Here is a 25,409-nt window from a genome sequence, read left to right on the forward strand (position 1 = left end):
TTTCAGCCGGGCAGCCGGTACTCCATGTTCGTGGGAACATTCCCCCTTTTATTCCCCCCCCCGCCTCCCCCCCTGTTTCCAGACTGCCTTTCTTTATTTTTCGATTTCTCTACTCTCTTTTTCTTTTTACTATTTTTTCTATTCTTTCAAGGTAGGTCTTTCCTACACAATTTTTTGTCTCCCATGTTGGAGAGGCAAATGGAAAATGGAAAAGACAGGACTGAGCCCATGAGGCAATAGCCTCACGCCACAACACATCGATAGCACAAACTCGATCTCGCCCGGGACGGGGGTCCTTCTATTGACCCTAAACGCACTACACGGCAGTGAATCCAGGCCAGATACAGGATAAACAAGAGGCACTGATGGGATGTTCTACATTACTTATGTATACCAGAATGTAACCTAATGCCAACTGTACTGTCCTTACTGTGATGGCGATGTTTGCCAAGTTATGTTTATGTTTAAGTGCTGGTTTCTATTGTTTGTCTTGCTTTGTAACATGGCAGCCCATGTGGGCCTTTTTCCTGATATAAATAAATAATAATAATAAAAAAAAAAGACTATAACTAAAACTAAATAGAAATTTGATATCAAAATTAACACTGGTGACAATGCTGCTCAGTACAGTTGTCACCCTAGCTAAGGAAGAGAGTTAATGGCAGGGTTACCAGGTTAAAATAAAATAAAAAAGTGTGAAAGAACAAAACGAATACAGCCACCACATCTAAGGATCAGTAAGCTGCAATACTATACATTTTAGTTTTTGAGTTTAGACACGCTTTAAAAAAAAAAAACACACCGTCCTGAATTAACTGTACAACAAATGGCCACACTTTACTAGACTTAAGTATAGCACCAACAGTACATTCAAAGCATTTGAATTATCCTGAATAGGCAACCTTACTTATTCTGTTCCAATGCATAGATCAGGGATACGCAATTAGCAGACCTCCAGCTGTTGCAAAACTACAAGTCCCATCATGCCTCTGGGTGTCGTGCTTGTGGTTGTTAGAGTCTTGCTATGCCTCATGGGACGTGTAGTTCTGCAACAGCTTAAGGTCTGCTAATTGCATATCCCTGGCATAGACAAAGCAATTTGCCTTGAGTCCTATGGGCCAGATTCACAAAGAGATACCACGGTGTATCTCCTGATACACCGTCGTATCTCTGATTTCCGTTGGTCGTATCTATGCGACTGATTCATAGAATCAGTTACGCATAGATATGCCTAAGATCCGACAGGTGTAACTGTGTTACACCGTCGGATCTTAGGCTGTAATTCCAGGCCGGCCGCTAGGTGGCGTTTCGGTTTATTAACGCAACGAATATGCAAATGAGGAGATACGCCGATTCAGAAATGAACGACCGCCCGGCGCTTTTTTTTTACATGGTTTGCGTTCAGCTTTTTCCGGCGGATAGTTACCCCTGGGTCTATGAGGCGCAACCAATGTTAAGTATGGCCGTCGTTCCCGCGTCGCAATTTAAAAATTTTACGTTGTTTGCGTAACTCGTCCGTGAATGGGGCTGGACGCCATTTACGTTCACGTCGAAACCAATGACGTCCTTGCGACGTCATTTAGCGCAATGCACGCTGGGTAAATTTGCGGACGGCGCATGCGCTGTTCGATCGGCGCTGGAACGCCCCTGATTTGTATAGTACACTCCCCCTATCCGCAGAATTTTAATTCCGTCGGGGGATTTACGATACGCCGCCGCAAGTTTTGAGGTAAGTGCTTTGGGCCATATTCTCGTACTTTCTGCGGCGGCATTGCGTAAGCTATTTACACTACGCCGCCGCAACTTACTGGAGCAAGTGCCGTATTCCTCAAGCACTTGCTCCGTAGTTTGCGGAGGCGTAGTGTAAAAGGCCCGGCGTATCCCCGCGTATTTTAAAGAGGGTGGCTTATATTTAAATTAAGCGCGCCCCCGTTTCGATCGAACTGCGCATGCGCCGGGCTAAAAATAGCCCAGTGCGCATGCTGCAGTTCTCGGCGGAAAACGTCAATGACGCCGACGTGTGCGTCATTGACGTAAAGTCGTATTCAAGAACGACTTAGGAAAACGACGTACCCGATGGGAAAAAACGACGCGGACCCGACGCCATACTTAACATGGCATACTTGGGACTGGCGTAAGGTTACCCCTCATATAGCAGGGGTAACCTTACGCTTACACAAACGACGTAAGCGACGGTTACGCGACGCGATTTTTTTCTTGAATCGGTGTATCAGGCTCATTTGCATAAACAAATGAGACCTGAACGTAAATGCCACCTAGCGGCCGGCGGCGAATTACATTTAAGATCCGAGAGTGTAAGTGACTTACACATGTCGGATCTTCAGCGTATCTATGCGAAAATGATTCTAGGAATCACTCGCATAGATACACGGGTCAAAAAAGAGAGATACGACGGAGTTTCCTGAGATACTCCGTCGTAACTCTACTGAGAATATGGCCCTCTGTGAATTACCCACTTGCCTCAAAAACTTGCGGCGGCGGATCATAATTAGGATAGGTTACGCCAGGGGTGTCCAAACTTTTTTCAAAGAGGGCCAGATTTGATGAAGTGAACATGCGTGAGGGCCGACCATTTTGCTTGAAATTCTTTGAATCATTAAAATTTGGTCCAAGTGTGTCCGTCTGAGCACTAATACACTGCCCAACAACACTTCTCTTGCCTTTGTGGCTGTGTGTGGTGAAGAGATGAGCTTGGGCGTGTTTTTTGGATATACCGTATTTATCGGTGTATAACACGCACTTTCACTATAAGAAGTACGTTTCAGACAAAAAAAATAACATTTTAAATTAAGAACTGTGAAGCAAAATAAGGGTCAGTGCCCATGAATGCAGCCTAATTAGTGCCCATGAATGCAGCCTCACCATTGCCATAAATGCAGCCTCTAAATGCAGCCTCACCATTGCCATCAGTGCAGCCTGATCGATGCCCATCTGCAGCCTTGGATGGGACAGGGAGGGGGGTGGGACGAGCGCCAACAGATTGCATACAGAAGAATCTCCTGTTTACACGGCAGCCTCTTTAATACAAAGTCCCGCCTCCTACAATAGACAGAACAGTCATCCAATGGCAGCCCAGGAGACGGGACTTCCTATTACAGACGTCGCAGAGTAAACAGGAGATTCTCCTGTATGTAATCTGACGGCACTCATCCCGCCTCCCTGTCCCATCCGAGGTAGTGCCAATAAATACAGTATATATCTTTTGCGGCCCTGGGGGCCACAAAAGATATATATATATCCAAATTAACAGGGGGGCCACATTAAACCAGAACGCGGGCCGCAATTGGCCCCCGGGCCGGACTTTGGACATGCCTGGGTTACGCGGATCTAAAGATCCGCTAACCTATGTGAATCTGGCCCTATGAGTTCAGTTCGGAGAACTGTGCTGCAGTAGTGTGCACTGAAATAAATAGGACATCTGCGTGTTGTGACGCAGTACATCGCATTACAGCCTACCGCGGTGAATAGAGACAAATGAAATATAATTTTGTGACATTTCATAAAAATTCAATAAAGTTGAAAACAAAACTCATAAAAAAGGTAAACAGTGCGATATATCACCCCCAACTTTTGGGCTGACTCCCGCATGTCAGTCCCGACTTCGGGGGCGATTTCAGACACATCTGTGCTGCACAGATGCCTATGGAGATCGCACCCCGAAGTCGCCAAAAGTAGTACAAAAACGACTTCTGTGAATTAGTGCAGTGACGAAAAAGCGGTGTCGCACCGATTCGGACGGTGGCATTAGCGGAAATTGCTGTTGATTTGGCATACGATTTGACATGTCAAATCGCATGCCAAATCGCTCCAATGTGAACCAGGTCAAAGGACATTAAGCCATTCCCATCAGTCCCTGACCCAAAGTTCTTCGACATTCAGACAAACGGGATCATATCAGAGTTTGCCATTTCATCTTTCAGAATTTTTAGGGTAAACATACACTGCTGTTTGTGTTTTGTTTCTGATGCACATTTGAAAGGAACGTGGAATGCAGTGTTTTATTTTTTTTTAGCTAGATCGCATGGAGCTATATACACTTATTTGTGCTTTTTAAATTTATAGCGTTGCGTTTTTAAATGCACCATGTCCTGCTGTGTTTCAAGTATACAGTTAATGTAAATATGCACTAAACCTATCTGAAATATGTGTCAAGTGAGGATGCTGATCACCCACCCATTATGACATACTATAGGGCACTATGCAAAGTTCACATTTTCGGTAAAAATTAAACTCCTTTTTTGAGTTACCTAAACTAAGAAAAAATGTAGGAATGCGTTTTTCATGTTAGCACCCTCATATCTCTGGATGTGATTTATGCCCTGATATGATCACCATATCAATCCAGCCTTACCTGGTTCATGCTCCATTCTTTCCGATGCCTTTGTATATATGATATTGCCATGACAACGTGGGGTGGAACTCGGAGAAGAACGTCACATAAGGATTGCTATTAGTTCATAAAAGATACATTGGCTCCCCCTGCTGGTTACAAGTAATAATTTACTGCTAAACCCAAACTACAGTACAGTATAAATTCAGGTACAGTACTGTTATTCCAAAAAATTTGATGGGGACATATTTCCTCACAGGCAGCTAATGTGTAATTTTTAGTCCATGGGTTTAGACAATCCATTCTGTAAATATAAATTAAATTGGCTTAAAGGGTAGCTTACCAGTCCCTAGATGTAGTTATGTGTTTTGGCTTTTTTCTTTCTTTTTTTTTACCTTATGATTCTTCCAGTAACACATTTCCTGTCTCAGGGTGACTACTCAATCAGAGAGTCATGGTTGTCATCCAGGCCGCTCTCCTGAAATAGACTACAAACTAGGGTGACTACATTTCCAAACTGCCATTCAGGGACACCCCACCCCCCCTCACCTTCCCCAAAAAAAGATGAGGGGGGACAGGGGGAAATGTAGTCTCTGGGTTAATGGGGAATTTGGCAGTGGGTTATTTGTCAGCTGAATATGACACTTGCCACCAGATGTGGTGCCGCTTGCCACCCATAGCCTGCCACCAGATGCAGTGCCGCTTGCCACCCATAGCCTGCCACCAGATGCAGTGCCGCTTGCCACCCATAGCCTGCCACCAGATGCAGTGCCGCTTGCCACCCATAGCCTGCCACCAGATGCAGTGCCGCTTGTCACCCATAGCCTGCCACCAGATGCAGCGCCTCTTGCCACCCATAGCCTGCCACCAGATGCAGTGCCGCTTGTCACCCATAGCCTGCCACCAGATGCAGTGCCGCTTGTCACCCATAGCCTGCCACCAAATGCAGTGCCGCTTGTCACCCATAGCCTGCCACCAAATGCAGTACCGCTGTCACTCCCTCTGCATGAGCCACGTGCATTACAGGAAAAGAGTGGCGTCACTATCTGGAGAGTGAAGATCACACCAGTCTCTGCTGCTTTGCGCTAGGTGCCGGAGAAGGAGGAGGTGCCAAGGTGGGTGGGGACAGCAGCGCTGCACTAGGCACAGGCCTCGCTCCCGGGTCTCACTGTCTGAGAGTAAATTGTCAGTGGTTGCAAGATACCAGGCAGTGACGGTCCTAGCAACCAGTTCCGGAAATGTAGTTATTAGTTAGTAGGGGGTGGCCGTGTCCTCTATTTCATTCCGGGACACTGTATTGTCCCGGAATGAAGGTGCCCGGGACCAGGGACAGACATGTCAATTGCGGGACAGTCCCGGGCAATCCGGGACACGTGGGCACCCTACTACAAACATATCCTCTCTTTTATTTTACATGGGAAACAACAAGGCAATAAGTAGTTGACAATGTAGATCAACAGGTAATTTTTGTCATAGTAGATAACATTCACACATTGTTTTCTGTGTGAATGTAGCCAAGTCCAGGACCCCTTGAGGCCAAATGGTGACCTCCAGTGTTAGGGACAGCTGACATCCTTCTGTGTAGAGTGTTGTTAAGGCATAGTGGGGTAATGCAAGGTAGATTGATGGGCGCCAGACACTTGCAAAGAAATTTATTGTCTCCTAACCACTTCCATACCAGGCACTTACGCAGCTTCCCGCCCAATCCAATTTTCAGCTTTCATCACTGTCGCACTTTGAATGGCAATTGCGCGGTCATGCTACACTGTACCCAAACAAAATTGGCGTCCTTTTTTCCCCACAAATAGAGCTTTCTTTTGGTGGTATTTGATCACCTCTGAGATTTTTTTTTTTTTGCGCAACAACTAAAAAAAGACTGAAAATTTGGAAAAAAAATTAAGTTTTTATTTTTTTCTGTTAATTTTTTTGTAAATAAGTTTTCTCTTTCAATTACGGGCACTGATATGGCGGCACTAATGGGCACCGATGAGATGGCACTGATGGACATCGATGAGGTAGTACTGACGGGCACAGATGAGGTGGCACTGATTGGCGGCGCTGGTATGCGACACTGATGGGCACTCATAGGCGGCACTGATGGGCACACATAGGTGGCACTGATGGGCACACATAGGCGGCACTCATGGGCGGCACTGGGCACTCATAGGCGGCACAGATGGGCACTCATGGGCGGCACTTATGGGTGGCACTGATGGATACTTATGGGTGGCACAGATGGGCACTGATAGGTGGGCACTGGGCATGGATGGGCACTGTGGGGTGGCACTGATGGACACTGTGGGGTGGCACTGATGGACACTGGGGTGGCACTGATGGACACCGTGGGGCAGCACTGATTTTGCCAGGTTGCCAGTCAGTGCCCATTTGTGGGCACTGATTGGCATCTTTTTTTGAATGCTTTTTTTTTTTTAGACTTTTTTTTTTTTTGCAGGCTTTTTTTATTTTTTTGCCCACCCTGATGGTCCAGGGTGGGCATCCCTGGTGGTCCAGTGTGGCGATCCGAGGGGGGGCTGCGCTGATAAACAATCAGCGCGAACCCCCCCTGTCAGGAGAGCCGCCGATCGGCTCTCCTCTACTCGCGTCTGTCAGACGCGAGTGAGGAAGAGCCATCAACGGCTCTTCCTGTTTACATCGTGATCAGCTGTCATTGGACACGGCTGATCACGTGGTAAAGAGTCTCCGCCGGAGGCTCTTTACCGAGATCGGAGATGCAGGGTGTCAGACTGACACCCCGCATCACCGATCGCCGCGATGCGCGCCCCCACGGGCGCGCGCGGCATGAAATCCTGCAGGACGTTCTGGAACGTCCTGTCAGGATTTCATAACCACTTCCCGGACGTAAATCGGCTATAGGCCGGGCGGGAAGTGGTTAAACAGAACTGTGGGAGAGAGGGTTAGGGCCAGGACACCCTTTAGTAGATGCAATATTAATTGACAGACTCCAAAACTTCTATAGGCAGGCAGCCATGCAGGGAAAGGCATCCAGCTAGACACCACGTCTGAATGAGTAGGACCGCTGGTAATTTCCCAGGAAAGGAATCCCTCTTTTCACAGAGGCCCTGTCCTGGGTAGAGGCTCTGCCAAGTTTATTGTCGAACCTACTCTTCCACTTTGTGATTGTTTTGGTTCTCTTATTTACCTACAGGGTTTGTGCAATACAGCTTCCTGTGTTTAGGGAGTTCCATTTGTCGTCCTTTAAAAGAGGGCTAAAGTTGTATTAAACCTAAAAGAAAACATTTAATATATTGCAGCTTACCAATTCTTAGATGTGATGGCTGCATTTGTTTTCTTTGTTAGGCTTTCTTTCTTTTATTTTCACATGGTGATCTGACCAATTTGTTTTTTGTTTTTCAACAGAATAAGCTGTTCTGCAAATGTAGCAGTTAGGGATTGAGACAAATCATTTACCATTGGCAGTGGTGCTTACAATGGTCTACATTGCGGTTAACAACTAGTTAACCGCTTCCTTCCCGCCATATGACTATATACGCCCTGTCTTTGAAGATACCGGGGTTAAGGTAGCTAGCTACCATAACCCCGGTATCCTCTTCAAGAGCCAGTGGTTCTCTTTCAGATAAAAGTGCCCTCCGTCGCTTACCGTGGCCTCCGGTAGCGGCGGAGGCGATCGGATCCTAGCCTGACATGAAGATGAGTGTGGGGAAGTAGCCCCCACCTGTCTCCAAGTCATTGCAGGGCGGAAGTAACGTCAAAACGTCACTTCTGCCCATAGCTCTTAAAGGGCCATTTTTTCATTTTATTTTTTCAAATGTGATTTCATTTTAGTGTAAATATAAGATCTGAGGTCTTTTTAACCCCAGATCTCATATTTAAGAGGACCTGTCATGCTTTTTTCTATTACAAGGGATGTTTACATTCCTTGTAATAGGAATAAAAGTGGCACAATATTTTTCTTTAAAGATCAGTGAAAAAGTTTTCAATAAAAGGTAAAATAAATAAGGAAAACATTTTTTAAACACGCCCCGTCCCGCAGAGCTTGCGTGCAGAAGCGAATGTATACATCAGTAGCGCCCGCATATGAAAGCGGTGTTCAAACCACACATGTGAGATATCGCCACGAACGGTAGAGCGAGAGCAATAATTCTAGCCCTAACTCAAAACATGCAACCCGTAGAATATTTTTAACTTTGCCTTTGAGATTTTAAAGGGTAAAAGTTTTTGCCATTCCACGAGTGGGCGCAATTTTGAAGCGTGACATGTTGGGTATCAATTTACTCGGCGTAACATTATCTTTCACAATATAAAAAAATTTGCTAACTTTACTGTTGTCTTATTTTTTTATTAAAAAAAAGTGTATTTTTTCACAGAAAAGTGCGCTTGTAAGACCGCTGCGCAAATACAGTGTGACAGAAAGTATTGCATTGACCGCCATTTTATTCTCTATGGTGTTAGAAAAAATATATATATATAATGTTTGGGGTTTCTAATTAATTTTCTAGCAACAAGAAATATTTTTAACTTGTAAACACCAAATCTCAGTAAGAGGCTCAGGACTGTAGTGTTTAAAATAGTTTTAGCAGGAGTTTGTCTTCAATTTGTTAGTTTATTTAAATCTGCTAGTGCATCTAACACTACCCTCCCCAGATCAACAATGCTGCTGTGCAAAGGTGTCTCTGTCCAGAGTGTAGGCACTAGGCACTTATACAGGAGGTGTGTTTCTGGCAGAATGACCAGGCTACATAGTTACATAGTTGGAGAGATTGAAAAAAGACACAAGTTAATCAATTCTAACTTGTGTGTGTGTTTTTATGTTAATAGTACATTGTATACCCCTGTATGTTGTGGTCGTTTAGGTGCCCATCCAATCCCCGCTGAAACCAATGCTTGTGGAATAAAATTCCACATCCTTACCGCTCTTGCAGTAAAGAACCCTCTACGCATTTTAAGCTCTAATTTTAGTGAATGGCTGTGTGTCTTATTAAATTCCCTTGCGCAGAAAAGTTTTCTCCCTATTGTGGGGTCACCAGTGTGGTATTTGTACATTGAAATCATATCCCCTCTCAAGCGTCTCTTCTCCAGAGAGAATAAGTTCAATGCTTGCAGTCTTTCCCCATAGCTGAGATCCTCCAGTCCCTTTATTAGCTGCCCTTCTCTGGACCCGCTCTAGTTCCAGCACATCCCTCCTAAGGACTGGTGCCCAGAACTGGACGGCATACTCTAGGTGTGGCCTGAGCAGAGTCTTATAAAGTGGGAGAATTATCACTTTATCTCTGGAGTTAATCCCCTTTTTAATGCATGCCAATATTCTTTTGGTCCTTCTTACAAGGTTTCCACATCCTGCGGAGAAGTTATTGCCCTGCTTAGCTTTGTATCATTCGGAAATACTGAGATTGAGCTGTTTATCCCATCCTCCAGATAATTTATGAATAAATTAAATAGGATTGGGCCCAGCACAGAACCCTGGGAGACCCCCACTTTCCACACCAGACCATTCAGAGTACTCCCAATTTATCACCACCCCCTGAACTCGCCCTTGTAGCCAGTTTTTAATTCATGTACTCACCCTATGGTCCATGCCAATGGACCTTATTTTGTACAATAAAATTTTATGGGGAACTGTATTGAATGCCTTTGCAAAATCCAGATACACCACATCTATGGGCCTTCCTTTATCTAGATGGCAGCTCACCTCCTCATAGAAGGTTAATAGATTTGTCTGGCAAGAATGACGGTGAACTGGAGAAAGTGTCTAGAAGGGCAACCAAACTGGTAAGAGGCATGGAGGAAAGATTTGCTGAAATGAGAAGAGACATCCATATAGTGAACTTGGTGTAGTTATTCACTTTCAGGTCATTACAATGGACAAGGGGGTACTCTTTATGTTGGAAGGAAAGAGGTTTAACCTCCATAAGCAAAGGCTTCTTTACAATATGAGCTGTGAAAATGTGGAATAAACTAGTTCTAGTCAATTCAGAAGATCTACATATGTTTCTAAATGCACGGAATATAATGGACTAGTTTAATATTTTTAAGGCTGAATTCCGAAGAAAGAAAAAATTCATCCACGCCTTACTGAATACTCCTTTAGGTCTAGGGGACCAGGAAAAGCAGTTCAATTTAACAGATCCTCGGTTTCTATAGTTTCTATCCATTCTGCTAGATCGTTGCCAGCAGCCTCTCCTCCCCTACACTCCAACAGTTGCAAGTCCTCTGACATCATTATGTGCAATGTAGGGATGATAGCCCTGCATTGGGCATGAGGATAAAAAAGAACAGTGTAATGCCAGATCACATAGGAAAAGAGGAAAGCGCCAAAGCGCAACATGAATCAGGTAAGTAAAACTGCTTAACCCTTGAAACGGATGGAAAGCATGACACTCTCGATGCCCATAACTGGGTTTGGGAATTGTGGGATCTGTTAGAATCCCCTTCAGCCTGAAGTCTTATTAATTTGGTGACGCCCTGTGTGGACAGTGACTCTGGTCTTTGGGGGGGATACTGGTGTGGATGATTGCTCTTTACTATTTTCTCTTTTCTTTTCTTCTCTTTCTAACTATGTCTTGCTCTAATGTATGTTCTCTGATGTTTGCCATTGTGATAATTTCAGTGCTTTTTCCTACTCGGCTACATGCCATTGGGCAGTTGTGATGTTGTGGTATTACTGCTGCTGTGGTTGTGATCATTAAACCTGACGTTGTTGTATATTGTCACTATCTACAGGATCCACATGTCTTATTCCACTTTTTCATGTGATTGCAATGTCAGTGGGCAACTTTTGCCCTTTGTCATGCATATTGCTTTGTGTTTTCTTGTTTTTATTGTTAATAATTATTAAAACTGTCAGTTTTAAAAAAAAATATATATTCTGTGTCCCCTAGATTTAAAAGACCAATTAAACCTTGCAGTACAGAGGCAGCCCCATGGCAAGAAAAGCTTTTTAATTTCCCCAGAGATAGGCTTTAAGTAATTAAGCATTGGATTGGTAATTCATAGAATATCCAATTTAGAGTTATGTAAATATCATAACTGATCACATGTGCAACACCAATGATCCAACGCTGGATCAGCAATTTGATAGGGACTAGCAGGTTGGTATGGGAACTGAGTAGAACAGGGTGCAAACCACTGGCCCTCTGATGTGCCCCGCAAAAACTCCTGCTCTGGGATGGTGGGTTGGCAAGCCCAGATAGCAGGTTCCCAACTCGCTATTCCAGAACATCAGTGGTAGGAATGGAGCTGGCGGTAGAGGAAGCATGCGGCTTCAGTAGAAAGCAGAGCCAATGCTTCCAGTATAGCGTTGTGACATGTGATACAAAATGTGCTCTGCCTGTGACAGCAACAGCTGGAGATACCCGCCTGGGACAGAAACAGCTTGGGACAGATACCTGCAGGAATTCCTGAGGAAGAAGTGAAGATTGAGGTCAGCATTTTTAATAAAAGCCAAACAGCAATGGGCATATTTGTTCTCTACACTGGTTACTCCAGGCTGCTTTCAAACTGATTCACAGATGCAGTATAGTACTATGTAACTATGTATGTACAGGTTTCCTGCACTGATCCATAGACTTCTGTTATTACCTGCAGGTTTGGTGTGCTTTCTAAAAGCCCACCAAAACTCCTGAATGCAGGAGTTTTGGTGCCCTTTCAGAAAGAGCTACACACCTGCTGAATACAATAAAATACTATGGCAAAGTGCACGTAAACCCGCAGGAAAGCCACAGGTGTTACTGTGCTGCACCCGCAGCTTGGCAGTGAAAGCTGCTTTAGCCCCTTTCACACAATCAGTCTGATCGGGTCCACCTGACCGTTTTCCAGCTGGACCCAGTCGGACCCTCCATTTATCGCTATGGAGTGGCAGATGTAAACAGACATGTCACTGTTTACACTTGCCTACCCCTAATTTAATTCACAAAAAAAAAAAACAGAAGGGGATCGGTCCCCTTCTATCTGGGAGGATCGGATCGGAGGGTCCATAGAGTAGAGTGGGCTGTGTACGAGTAGGTTGTGGTTTGAGTAAAGTGTGCTGTTTACCATAGAGTAGAGAGGGCCCATATGCAGAGTGCACACAGACCTGTCATCTGTCCACTCTGCTAATTGTAGCAACCAGTTACCAAGTTGCTCAAGTGGCCCTCCCGAGGAGTCCATTGTACTGCCAGGGAACAGCAGGTGCATGAATACACTAGCGATTTGTGTGCCTGTCTGCACTGACCAGGCTGGCATTTGGGAATACAGCTCCTGCAGAAGCAATGAGTGAATACTGTCATGTTCTGGATGGATAGACCACATTCTATTAGGATAGTATAGTATCTGTGTAGTCCAAGCACGTGTAGCCCAAGCAAGTTTGCTTAAAAATTCTTTGTTTAGGTATCTGAACAGTGATAATATCACATTATTTTAAAACTGACTCTCAACACTGTATGTAGATTCCCATAGGTAGGTAGAAACCTATTAAGCAGTGATTATAGTATAAGCTACATTATGTTATACAGTTGACAATAACACACTGACAAGTTTGATTATGCTAAATACTTTATTTATTGTAGCACTGAAGTTATGTGGTCTCCACGTAACTTGAGTAGTAAATACACTAGCATTTTGTACTGTAAAATAATCTGATTATGCCCAATTGCAGCACTCACAGCTTGGGTCATAAACAAGGCCAGCCTGGCAATGTTGTTGGTAGGTGATACCATTTAAGCAATGCCAGAAAGCATTTTTATTGCCAGCTACTGGGTAGAGGCCGCTTGCCTTCCCAGCACAGAACCCACTACCTCCTGAGCTACTACCAGAGCTGCTGCCAGAGCTCCCTCCAGAGCTTCCTCCACTGGGTTGCTGGGTTGCTGGGGCAGCTGTGATTGGGGCAATGGGAGAAGAGGGAGGTGTGCAACCTGTAAAGGAAGATAGAAGAATATCAGAATGTGTTTCAGCTCCATTTTTTGCAATTATTGAAGTAAGTGGCTATGCAATTACTGTACAATGAAACACTTTCAAAAACTTCAGCAGTTATAATTATATACTGTAGATACTGTATGAAGAAAACGTATGACTCACCAGAAGCTTGTATTCCAAGAGCTTGGTTCAATGTGCTGATCAGAGGATATTTGCCCTGGTTACAGAAAGTTCCGGTAAAATCATCCAGATCAATTGCCCAAACCATTGCACCAGCAAAGTTGTTCTTCACCAGCCATTCAGCCTGTAGGTACAAGAATGAAAAGTTGTGTAAGGCTCTGTTTCTGTGTTTTGGCTTTTTCTATTTTATTGTATAACAAAAGTACCTTTATCTGGAAGCTCTTCTGGTTGTCGTATCCCAACCACTCATTTCCTTGGTAGGCAAAAGGAACATCTTCAGCAGAAGACCACTGATTTGTAGCTCCATTCTTCAGGAAAGTACAGATCTAAGGGAATTCAAAGAAAAATGTCAAATATTCATATCTATTATTTAGATCACAACAAAAGGCTCAGTGATCCATTCATTTCCATTCAAATGGATATATTAATTTTCATATAATGGAATTTATTGAATGGAGAATATAAATAAATACAGTACTACATAATGTTCTACATAATATATACTATTACTTAATTAGTAGCAACACTGACGTGGTACTACCAGTTTAATACATCATTTACTGTAAATATTAAGGATTGAATCAGGCATTAAAGGATACTTTTAGTAATGCAATAAGTAAATATCTCTAAAATATAGTCCCCTTGCAAAATGACGTTGTAATCTTACTTCATAGTAGGCCCAGAATCCAGATTGTCTGGTGTAAGGTCCAGCAGGTCCAGCTCCAGAAGTAGGGGCACCAATGCCAGTGTTTGATGGATTGCTCAGAACAAAGGTGTGTCCATAGGTTGGGAAGCCAACAATGAGTTTTGAGGCTGGTGCACCATTGTTCAACCAGTAGTTCATGACATAATCCTACAAGGGGAAGAAATATTAGTCTGTCTATATGTGCTTATGCGTGTAAATACAGTTGTAACTTTAGTTACTATAGATAGCTATTATTTTGTGATATGTTCTTTACAGATACATATTAAAAATGGTCAGATGATATGCACTTGCATTTATAATCTTGCATCATTATTGACATAAAGGTTAATTTACCAAAAAAGTAGAGAATCTTCACTCAAAAATATACGTATGATTATTCACTTCAATTATCCAATTACTTGAAAAGCAAATTCCTGGTAATTTCAAATACTCAGTTTAACGCAGATGCTTTTTTCAATGATTGGATAACTGAATTGCACAATCACATATTTTAAGTTTTATATTCTCAACTATTTTAGTATATTAGCATTATTGTCTGATAAATACTTACCACATTCAGGTAAGCGTTTCCACCAGTGGCAGAGGGGTTAGAATACAAGGGGCTGTTTTCTCCAGTGTAACCTTCCCATGAGCCATGCAGATCATAGGTCATGACATGGAAGTAATCCAAAGCCCTAAATATTGAAAAAAATATTATTGGAATGATATATATACACATGGAACTGCTTCCAGTCTCATTCACTTGGTTAGTCTTAGCATTACTAGAAAAGGATAAGGCATCTTAGCCATACATGGCACACTGCTAGAGGTAGAGATACTAAAAGAGGAAATGTACTCATTGTTGTCAGTACATCTAGGACTTTGAAAGGGTAGTGCAAATCTTTTTCTCTACTCTTTTAGCATTCAGGATCTAGGAGTCGGGACCCAGAGGGGGTAAAATTAGAGTACACAGTACCCAACGAAATAAACAAATGCAAAAACATTAATAAAGAGGTCCCAGCTGCTATGAAAGTGAACTTTCTCCTATAGTTCATTCATTTTGATAATTTCTTTTAATTTAAGTGCTTTCTGTAATTTAACTTTCAGTTAACCTGTCAGTATTGTGTTTATGCAATAATCAGAATAGTCAATCTTTAATTATTTTGCCTAAGGCTGACACTTTAGATGGAGAGAATCAGGGAGAATTGCTACCTTCTAGCTTCCTAACCTCACACAATACGTAGAAAATAGAAATAGTTAATGCAAGGCCTTTGACAGTCCAGCAAATTTCAGATAAACAAAGAATGTGTCAGCAACAGGGGTTCACATATTTATTGCAAGATGAAAACTTGTAAAGCTCTGTTACTATCTACTGTATATGAGATTTTATTTTACAATGCTTACTGAGCAAGTTGTGGGATCTGGTAACCAGATTGAATGTTGGAGATACCACCAGCTACAGCAGCTGTCACCATGAGTCTTGCTCTGTTGGTTTGTGAAGCTTCAGTTTCAAAGGCTGCTCTCATTTCCTGTTAGAATAAAATTGGTCTTACTTTATGACTTTTCAGAATTAGGTTAATACAGTATGATCCCAATGTCGTTTACTTCCTTCCAGAAGCTTATATGTATAATTGTACCTGAACCAGAGTAGTGAAGAGGGCTTTGTCTTGAGGTGTGCTTCCTCTTGATCCAGGATATTCCCAGTCAAAGTCCAGCCCATCAAACCCATACTGACGCAGAAATTTGATCACAGATGAGATAAATGTTTGGCGGTTTTGAGATGTAGAGACCATCTGAGTGAAACTAAGAATAGAGAAAGAAGATAAAACTTGCTGAACTATGGATATGCATCTCCACAATATAATTATCTGAATTATACTTACGGTGCGGTTCCAAAGTTCCAACCTCCAATGGCTAACAGAGTTTTCAAGTTTCCATTCCTGAAAACAGAAATCGAAAAGTATTTTGTGAAGGATTTGACTTTTAACAAAAGTGATGTGTTTAAAAAAAATGGAAAATTAAAATAATCCATTCAAATATTAACTTCCTGTAGTGTAAAAGTTTCAAGGGTAAACTTTTATACCTAGTATTGAAATTAATAAGAGTTCACTGATTTTGTAGCAAATTGACAATGAGATGGATACATTAACCAATTAATTCAGCAACAGAATTATGCTCTGTTTCTAGACATGGTAATACTGTGATATATAATCTGTGATGAGTCACCCACATTAGTTAATATTAGGTGGAAAATATTGTTTCTGCAATTAATTATAATTACTTTTCGCTGACGGATTTTTACCTCCTTATTTAAAGGACAACTATAGCGAAAGAAAATTTTATTTTTACATAATTAATATTGTATATGGTTAATACTTCTTAATACTTGTACTTGAAAACTATAATTTTCTATTGTAAGTAATTACCATAAGATTATTAAAATTTAATAATCCTTTATGTATTTGTATGTAATTTCTAGCAGCATATCAGGAGGCTTAAACTGGATTAGCATATTAATGTATCACTTTTTATGGTGTAGTCTGGTTTTACCCTTTTATTACACTTCCATAGTAGATGCAACATTCAAGGTGGCTACACAGTTAAGTAAACACACTATTTTAGAGTAATAGCATTATAATACTGCAATTACGCACCTACATCATGTGTTTGCATACTAGTATGAACTTGCCATCTATACTATTCTATGCTTTTAACATGAGGAATTACTTACTGGTTCTTCAGGTTTTGGAAAGAGCTGTACAGGGTGACATCATTCCATTCAATAGTGGTGATCTGGTTGTTGGACATTCCAGCAAAAGCATAGATCAGGTGAGTACACAGGCATGGATCAATGTTGTCAGGCTTGAATTTCCCCAGTCCAGGCCTGTATTGGGCCCAGTTGGTGAAGTAGCATGACAGCTCGAAGGCAGAGCCTGGGTGGAGAAAGAATACACATTCCTAATGTTTAAGATTGCCTTAATAATTGTTTTTCTATCAATATCTTTAATATTAATATACTCTATGTAAAAATATGTTACTGTATATCATTAAATAGCAATTGATCTTAAAAGATATTTAATACCTTACCTATCTGAGCATTCAGCAGGAGAGCCAGCCCTAGAAGACATACATTAAAGTTTGGTAAATATTGCATAATATGCTGCATACTGTACTTAAAATCTCTCACTGAAAGAGGTATTATATAATACATTTTTAATTAATCTGAAACCTGGCTTTTAATGGAATCTCTAGGTTCCAAGTAAAAGTCAAAATTATACTTGTAGTGATGAGCTGATTGTGCAGAAAGGGAAGATACCTAGGTTGGCTTGCAGAAGAAAGCGAACTAAGGGTGGATGCCACCAGTGTCCACTAGAATTTCAGAGAGCAGGCAGGAGATGGAGCAAAGTACATAGGCCCAGATTCTGAAAGGGCTTACGACGGCGCAACGCAATGTGCGCCGTCGTAAGTCCTAATCTGTGCCGTCGTATCTATGCGACTGATTCTTAGAATCAGTTACGCATAGATAACCATTAGATCCGACAGGCGTAAGGCTCTTACGCTGTCGGATCTTAAATGCAATTTTTTTTTCGCCGCTAGGTGTAGTCTCTATCGTTTTCCCGGTTGAGTATGCAAATTAGCAAAATATGCGAATTCCCGAACGTACGCGCGGTCGACGCAGTGAAGTTACGACGTTTACGTTAGATTTGCTACGCGTAAAGTTGCCCCTGCTATATGAGGGGCAACCAATGTTAAGTATGGCCGTCGTTCCCGCGTCGAAATTTTAAAATTTACGTTGTTTGCGTAAGTCGTCCGTGAATGGGGCTGGATGCCATTTACGTTCACGTCGAAACCAATGACGTCCTTGCGACGTCATTTAGTGCAATGCACGTCGGGAAATTTTAGGGACGGCGCATACGCAGTACGTTCGGCGCGGGAACGCGCCTAATTTAAATGATCCACGCCCCCTACCCGGATCATTTGAATTAGGCGGGCTTGCGCCGGGGGATTTACGCTACGCCGCCGCAACTTTACAGGCAAGTTCTTTGTGAATAAAGCACTTGCCTGTCAAACTTGCAGCGGCGTAACATAAATGACATATGTTACGCCGCCGTAGTTTTACGCCCAGATACGAGAATCTGGGCCATAGAGTATAGACTTGCTTGAAAAATGTTGTCACACTTTATTTTTATTTTTTTTACATAATTTAGCCTTGTGTCTGGGATTTCCCTTTATTTTACATTTCACAGGTCACAATTTTTTGGTCAGTTACAGAGAAAGCAACACTGTGCCGGGAAGCAGCTGCTAAGAAATGTTTTTTTAGTTTGTGAAATGCGTGCCTTAAGGCTGTAATCAGCATATAAGCTATTACTAAGCTGACTAGGTACCCATGGATATGAGATGCCAGTAATCTGATAAATCTGATCTAGTCCCTTTGCTGCAAAATCTGGTAACAATGCCATACCCCCCCCCCCCCCCAAATCCATATGGTCTCGCTGTGTCTGCTGGATTATAAAACTTACCCTTGATTGCTATGGTTTCCTTACAATATAAGTGTTAGTGGCAGCATCTGTCAATATACCTCTATATTCTTCAATACCTCTCCATTGATATGAAAAGAATTGTTCTGCCAAGCAAAACATATAACTTCCTGATAATTCATGTTCTTGAGGGTCGCTGTAATGTGCATTCACGTCTGAGGCCGCGTACACACGGTCGGTCAAAACCGATGCGAATGGACCGAAGTTCAGTTTCATCGGTCCAAACCGACCGTGTGTATGGCCCATCGGTCTTTGGTCCTTCGGACCAAAATGTTAAAACTTGCTTTAAAATCGAACCGATGGACCGCTGACCGATCGGTCCAAACCCGATGGTTAGTACACAAAAGCATTGGTTCAAAACCCGCCCATGCTCAGAATCAAGTCGACGCATGCTTAGAAGCATTGAACTTCGTTTTTTTCAGCACGTCATGTGTTTTACGTCACCGCGTTCTGACCCGATCGGATCTTGAACTGATGGTGTGTACACACATCAGACCATCAGGCCACTTCAGCGGTGGGCCGATGAAAACGGTCCGTCGGACCATTCTCATCGGATGAACCGGTCGTGTGTACGCGGCCTGAGTCTCCTCTAAATTCTACAGGCAGAGTTTGAGCAGTTTAATTTTCCATTAGAATGTTGGTCTATCCGTCCCTTTTTGAACTGAAATTGTGAAACCAAAAATATCCATTCTGCAATTGTTAACTTATTTTAAAGGTGCACGCTCTAGACCAGGTGTCAAACTCAATTTCATCATGGGCCACATCAGCATTACGATTGTTCTCCAAAGGGCCGGATCTATCTGTAAGATTAGATGTCCAGTGCATTAACTTCCCTTACATTAGATGTCAAGAGCCACCCACCATCAGCAGTTGAGTCCCACACTCTCCCTTACATCACAGTGCACCCCCTTTCCTTATGCTGCTGCTGGGAAGAAGCTGGATGCATTGCTTAAAAGCAGAAAGTAGGGGACTGGAGGAGGACCAGAGGAGGACTGGAGCTCTCCTGCAGCAGCAGGAGAGGTGCAAGGGCCACATGAAATGGCCTGGAGGGCTGGATTCGGGCCACAGGCCTTGTGTTTGACACCTGTGCTCTAGACCATCATCAGCATAGGATGCATTAAGGTGCAAAAAACACGAGGGTTTACAACCCCTTTAAGCTTTGACAATAAAAGCTAGAAGCTGATCGGTCACTAGGCACAGCTGCACCAGATTCTATGTGCACCAGATTTAGTAAATTTCCCCTATTGACTGCTCGTTTTTTCCAGGTAAGTGATGGAGTAGTGATTGGCATCAGGACCAAAGATATGACATATCTTTGCTAAGTACACCATAAAGGAAATATAAGAGGGGAGGGAAAGAGAGATGCCAAGCTGACGGTGGTGTAGCACGGTTTATTGTTAAAACACAAATTTGCAAATAAAATACACAAATACTACATTGTAGTCTTGGATAACATGCAGTATAGTGCAGGGTGTAATCTCTCTGGGAAAGTCAAAGGAAAGCCAAAGCCGTCAGTGAACAGGGCCGCTGAAGCAGCAGTGCCGGAATCTGGACAATCCTGCCGGGGGGTCCACCGGCTTTGGCTTTCCCAGTCCATTTTGAGAAGGCAGTCTCGCTCCAGCCCTGGATGCTAGCCAGTGACTGATGCATTTATATTATTTTTAACCTTCGGGAACATATCATGTTATATTATTTCAGTACATTGGGATAATAGTCCTTTTAATTATTTTAGAATATTATCTTTGTGTACGGACAAGGATAGCGTTGAGTGTGTGTCTTTGCTTTATCACCATAAAGGAAATACTGTTATTTACATTAGTACTCCTCCAAGAGAAATGCATTTTCTTTCAACATGAAAATGTTGCCAAATAGATAAAAAAGCATAAGGGAACCTTCCAGTCAGTTTTTTGTTTTTATACTTATTTATGGCTCTGTTATACTTTTACATTTTGTTGTGCCATCCAATATTGATATTTGTGTTTTTTGGTAGATACTGGATAGTTAAACTACCTGGCAATTTTGTATTATCCTTAGGAACTCATTTATAGAAATCTCTGCAGCTGTGCACACCTACCCTGGCTATTGTCAGAGGGTTCAACATATCCTGTTTGATATTGTATTTATTTTATAAGGAATTCAACAGGATGAGTTGCGCCGGCCAACTCATTTGGGTGGTCAGGAAGAGTTAAAGTGATACTTATCCCCAGAACAAAAATTTTAAATAACCAATTCTTATGTGGTTTCTGGATTCAATTTTTTTAGGCATTTATTTCTGGCCAGTAAGTCTGTTACATTTCAGCAGACCAAGTTATGCACCAGAAGTGGCAGTTAAAGGCTTGATGCAAACCATTTAAAACTGACATGAGTGCCTACAATTGTCAGCTTTTATTCATTTATATAAAACATTTTTTCATATTTAATTTGTTAGTCAGGCCCATATAAATCTATTCCAACACTACCCTCTCCCCAGATTGACAATGCTGCTGTCCAAGGGTGTCTCCAAAACTCCTCCATCCAGACTGGAGACACCCTAAAGACAGAAAATGGGTTACTGGCTGGGTCAACTGGTGAAAAAAGGGAACAAAAGAAAATGAATGTGGCTACAAAATTTAAGGTTTGGTCAGCTGCAACATTTTTTGTTTTTTGGGTTTAATATTGCTTTAAAAATTATGGAAGGGAGATCTTGCTGTTGGAGTTTCCAAAATACATAATAAGCAGGGGCCACCATGGCTCCTTCTATTACTAAATCATTACTAAGTTATGCCTTTTAAGTGGACTTACCCTTTAAGAAAATATAACATTTTTAGAAATGATCAGTGTTAATTTAACAGGCAGATTTGCCAGGCACCCTGAATATCATAACATAAATGCTTTGAGCTGTTAACCACATAATACAGTGGTTGGCAATAAAATACCACAATACAAAAGCCTATTATAGCATGGTGAGCATTCACTTACCGGTGAAGAGGATAAGCTTTGCCATCTTTGCCTCTGTACTGACTGCTGCTAGACAGCTTTACCTATTTATACTTTTTCTCTGGTCCCTTTTTTTTATCATGTTGACACTTAGACATTTTAAAATATAATATTGCTATGGAATTATGTTTAAATTGCTAGATTTTTATCATTCTTTGGAGTATGTTGATTACAAAAGCAAGCAATAAAAAATATCTTTTGTTTTAATGTGTTGTTTTTGGAAAGCTCCATAGGCTTTCATACAACAGAAATCAGATAGTGAGGTCATTGGAACACTTTCCTAGGTGTACTGTACGTGGACTCAACCAATGAGGGCTTTTCTGTCGTATTCTATATTCAGAATAACAAATATTAAACAACCTGCCTCCAAAGAACACATGACAGTCTAGTAGCATTGACCTTTTCTTGTCATTGAATCTTCTTGATTAGAGTTAGTTGTAATAGGCTGATGACTAGCCAAGTAGATATACTCTAAAGGAAACTAAATAGACAGCCTCAGAACTGTTGATAAGTCACGGAATTATGAACCACTTAAATTATACAAAAACTTGGAAACAACTCCAGCCAAAACATTTTTTTAGTTTTGTATAGAGTTTTTAGAATACGTTTTTTGTTTTAGTGCAGAATTTTAACCTTGCATAACATGTACTAACACAGAACATGTATTACAAATTAGATAGCTGTCACTAGAGTGACACATTGAAGAAAATCTCCCAATGGTAACACTTTCCAGTGTCAGCTGTCAAAAGTGGCCCCGTCTTTGGGGGGTTTGTTTCTGAGAGAGGAAATGAGCAGTAATGTTTATAACAGGGACACAGACAACATCATACCTTCCCCACTTTATTCAAAATTAGAAAATACTTTCCCTTGCCCTTCCTTCAATGCCCCTATCCTAAACATTTAGTACCATTCCTCCCCTATTATTAAAAATTAAATCTACCTATTCTCAGTAAGTTACTGATAATTATTAATTTACCACCAATACAATTCATAGAAACTAGACACAGACAGTAAGTGACGGGTGTTATTATGACCATTGTCTGATATCATTGTGTAACAATCAGCATGTATTTTAATAATTTAGTGTCATAAGAATTTTTACAAATACAAATACAACATAACTGGCCTCTGATTGTTTGCCTATTAAATTACTTTGGAAAAAAAGATGCAGCAAGCTTTGTATTTGTTGGCAAACAATGCCAGTTAACAATTGGAATTACATACATTATCTCACAAAAGTGAGTACACCCTGAACAATTTTTTAAATATGTTATTACATCTTTTCATGTGACAACACTGAATAAATTACACTTTGCTACAATGTAAAGTAGTGAGTGTACAGCTTGTATAACAGTGTAAATGTCCTGTCCCCTTAAAATAACTCAACACACAGCCATTCATGTATAAACCGCTGGCAACAAAAGTGAGTACACACCTAAGTTAAAATGTCCAAATTGGGATCAATTAGCCATTTTACCTCCCAGGTGTCATGTGACTCGTTAGTGTTACAAGGTCTCAGGTGTGAATGGGGAGCAGGTGTGTTAAATTTGGTGTTATCGCTCTCACTCTTTCATACTGGTCACTGGAAGTCCAACATAGTTACATAGTTAGTCAGGTTGAAAAAAGACACAAGTCCATCAAGTTCAACCATAAGAAATAAAATAATAATAATAATAATATCGTACAATCACATATACCCAATTCTATACCCACAGTTGATCCAGAGGAAGGCAAAAGAAACCCAGCAAAGCATTATCCAATTTGCTACAGCAGGGGAAAAAAATCCTTCCTGATCCCCCATGAGGCAATCAGATATTCCCTGGATTAACATGGCACCTTATGGCAAAGAACTCTCTGAGGATCTGAAAAAAAAAAAATTGCTGTCCTACATAAAGATGGCCTAGGCTATTAAAAGATTGCCAAGAACCTGAACCTGAGCTGCAGCACGGTGCCCAAGACCATACAGCGGTTTACCAGGACAGGACAGGTTCCACTCAGAACAGGCCTTACCATGGTCGACCAAAAAAGTTGAGAGCACGTGCTCAGCGTGAGAGTTTGTCTTTGGAAAATAGACATATGAGTGCTACCAGCATTGCTGCGGAGGTTGAAGGGGTGGGGGATCAGCTTGTCAGTGCTCAGACCATACACATTGCATCAAATTGGTCTGCATGGCTGTCGCCCCAGAAAGAAGCCTCTTCTAAAGATGATGCACAAGAAAGCCCACAAACAGTTTGCTGAAGACAAGCAAACTAAGGACATGAATTACTGGAACCATGTTCTGTGGTCTGATGAGACCAAGATGAACTTATTTGGTTCAGATTGTGTCAAGCATGTGTGGAGAAAAACAGATGAGGAGTGCAAGGACTAGTGTGTCTTGACTACAGTCAAGCATGGTGGTGGGAGTTTCATGGTCTGGGGCTGCATGAGTGCTGCCGACACTGGGGAGCTACAGTTCATTGAGGGAACTAGCCCCCCCAAACTCTCCCGGCCCCCTGTGCTCTCCTCTTCCTTGCTGGAGATTGGGGAAGGGGCCTGTTAACATCTCATGGGCTGCTCAGTCCAAAATGCCCAGGCCTGCTTTGAACGCACACACAGACTGGCTCAGGAGCATGCCCGAACGAGTGCCCCCATAGCAAGCTGGTTTCTATGATGGCACTTGGAAAAAAGGAGTAGCAGACAGCACTGGCAGGGGATCCCAGAAGAAGACATTCAATGCATTGCACAGAGCAGGTATGTATACCATGATTTCAGCAGGTATGTATACCATCTTGCGGCAAATTCACAGCGGTGACCACCATTATCGTTTACAGGACGGCTCACTGAAAAGATGGATATCTCGGTTGTGGCAGTAGCTGCTGCCGTTACCGAGATATCCATCTTTAAAGTGCAGACGTATATATACATGAGCGGGTCCTTAAGTGGTTAAAGGTATTTTCTCAAATAGAACTGCACCTCTGTCTGTCATTATACTAGGCCCTCTTAGCCCTCCACACCAATAATTATCCGAGAGAAGAAAGAGCAGAGCACAGAGGTGATGTCTGGTATGAGTTACTGGGATCCTTTTTACAAAACCATCTCCTATGCGGTATTAAGGTGTCCGGACACATTTCCCCTAAATATCGCATGCAATCCTGAAATTGTCAATTCACTATACTGTTTTGTGGTATTTACCGCAAAATGCTCAAAACTGTCATAAAATACCACATTAAAAGTGGTTAAAGTCAATTCACAGAAGGAAATAAATAATTAAATGCATCATTAAATAGTGGTGCAAGCATGCAGTATTTAGGGAATCTAAAAATATAATAGGCAATTTTGAGTAGTCTCAGTTCTCTCAACAGTAATGCTTATGAACCTAAATATAGAAATCATTGGGGTGGATTTACTTAAAGTATAACTAAAGGAAAAACGATATGTTAGTTTTGGATAGGGTGGAGGTGAATTAGAACACCTGTCAGGTTTTCATTTTTGTCTGTGCCCCTATTTTGGAGATTTACCCTCTCTATATTTGTTCTATTTCCCATTGCCATTAAAAGCAAAAGTTCAAAAAAAGTCCTCAGTCTACGTGCATTTAGTAAATCCACCCCATTACATGGAGTGAAGTATATTTTCCCTGGTCATTTTGCCAGATTTTTTGGAGACTTTTTTTGTGTATATACAAGCTTATGCATCAATTGGTACAAACCTCCCAATCACTACAAATATAATACAATATACATGTATATCACAATGGTCTAATCCCTTGTTAAAACTAGGGTTGCACTGATACCACTTTTTTAAGACCGAGTACAAGTACCAATACATCCCTTAA

The 25,409-nt window shown here is 41.8% G+C and overlaps 2 protein-coding genes across 2 annotated transcripts in view; both read right to left on the reverse strand.

Annotated features, from left to right (window-relative positions):
- Window positions 1–4,448, reverse strand: part of LOC120927193 (protein pitchfork-like) — a 29,694-nt gene extending 25,246 nt beyond the window's left edge. Inside the window, exon 1 of the mRNA XM_040337704.1 lies at window positions 4,373–4,448. Coding sequence (XP_040193638.1) covers window positions 4,373–4,388 — 16 coding nt within the window. The 5' untranslated portion in view covers window positions 4,389–4,448. The remainder of the gene's footprint in view (window positions 1–4,372) is intronic.
- An 8,393-nt stretch (window positions 4,449–12,841) lies between these two features.
- Window positions 12,842–21,661, reverse strand: LOC120927194 (acidic mammalian chitinase-like). Its single transcript, XM_040337705.1, has 11 exons — window positions 21,581–21,661; window positions 17,172–17,201; window positions 16,816–17,017; window positions 15,968–16,024; window positions 15,722–15,887; window positions 15,489–15,613; window positions 14,656–14,779; window positions 14,067–14,252; window positions 13,606–13,725; window positions 13,382–13,523; window positions 12,842–13,218 (listed from the first exon to the last, which is right to left on the reverse strand). The coding sequence occupies exons 1-11, from the start codon at window positions 21,603–21,605 to the stop codon at window positions 12,947–12,949; spliced, it is 1,449 nt and encodes a 482-aa protein (XP_040193639.1). The 5' UTR covers window positions 21,606–21,661; the 3' UTR covers window positions 12,842–12,946.
- Window positions 21,662–25,409: the final 3,748 nt, after the last annotated feature.

The sequence above is a fragment of the Rana temporaria genome, chromosome 2 (assembly GCF_905171775.1).
Source record: "Rana temporaria chromosome 2, aRanTem1.1, whole genome shotgun sequence".
In the NCBI taxonomy this organism is placed as follows: domain Eukaryota; kingdom Metazoa; phylum Chordata; class Amphibia; order Anura; family Ranidae; genus Rana; species Rana temporaria.

Excerpts from the sequence above, each read along its gene's own strand:
- LOC120927194 (XM_040337705.1), bottom strand. The coding sequence starts at position 21,605 with ATGGCAAAGCTTATCCTCTTCACCG. Across the intron at positions 14,253-14,655 it reads GAAACGCTTACCTGAATGTG|GATTATGTCATGAACTACTG; the intron begins GTAAGTATTTAT and ends TTCCCCTTGTAG. Across the intron at positions 13,726-14,066 it reads GATTCTGGGCCTACTATGAA|ATCTGTACTTTCCTGAAGAA; the intron begins GTAAGATTACAA and ends GAATTCCCTTAG.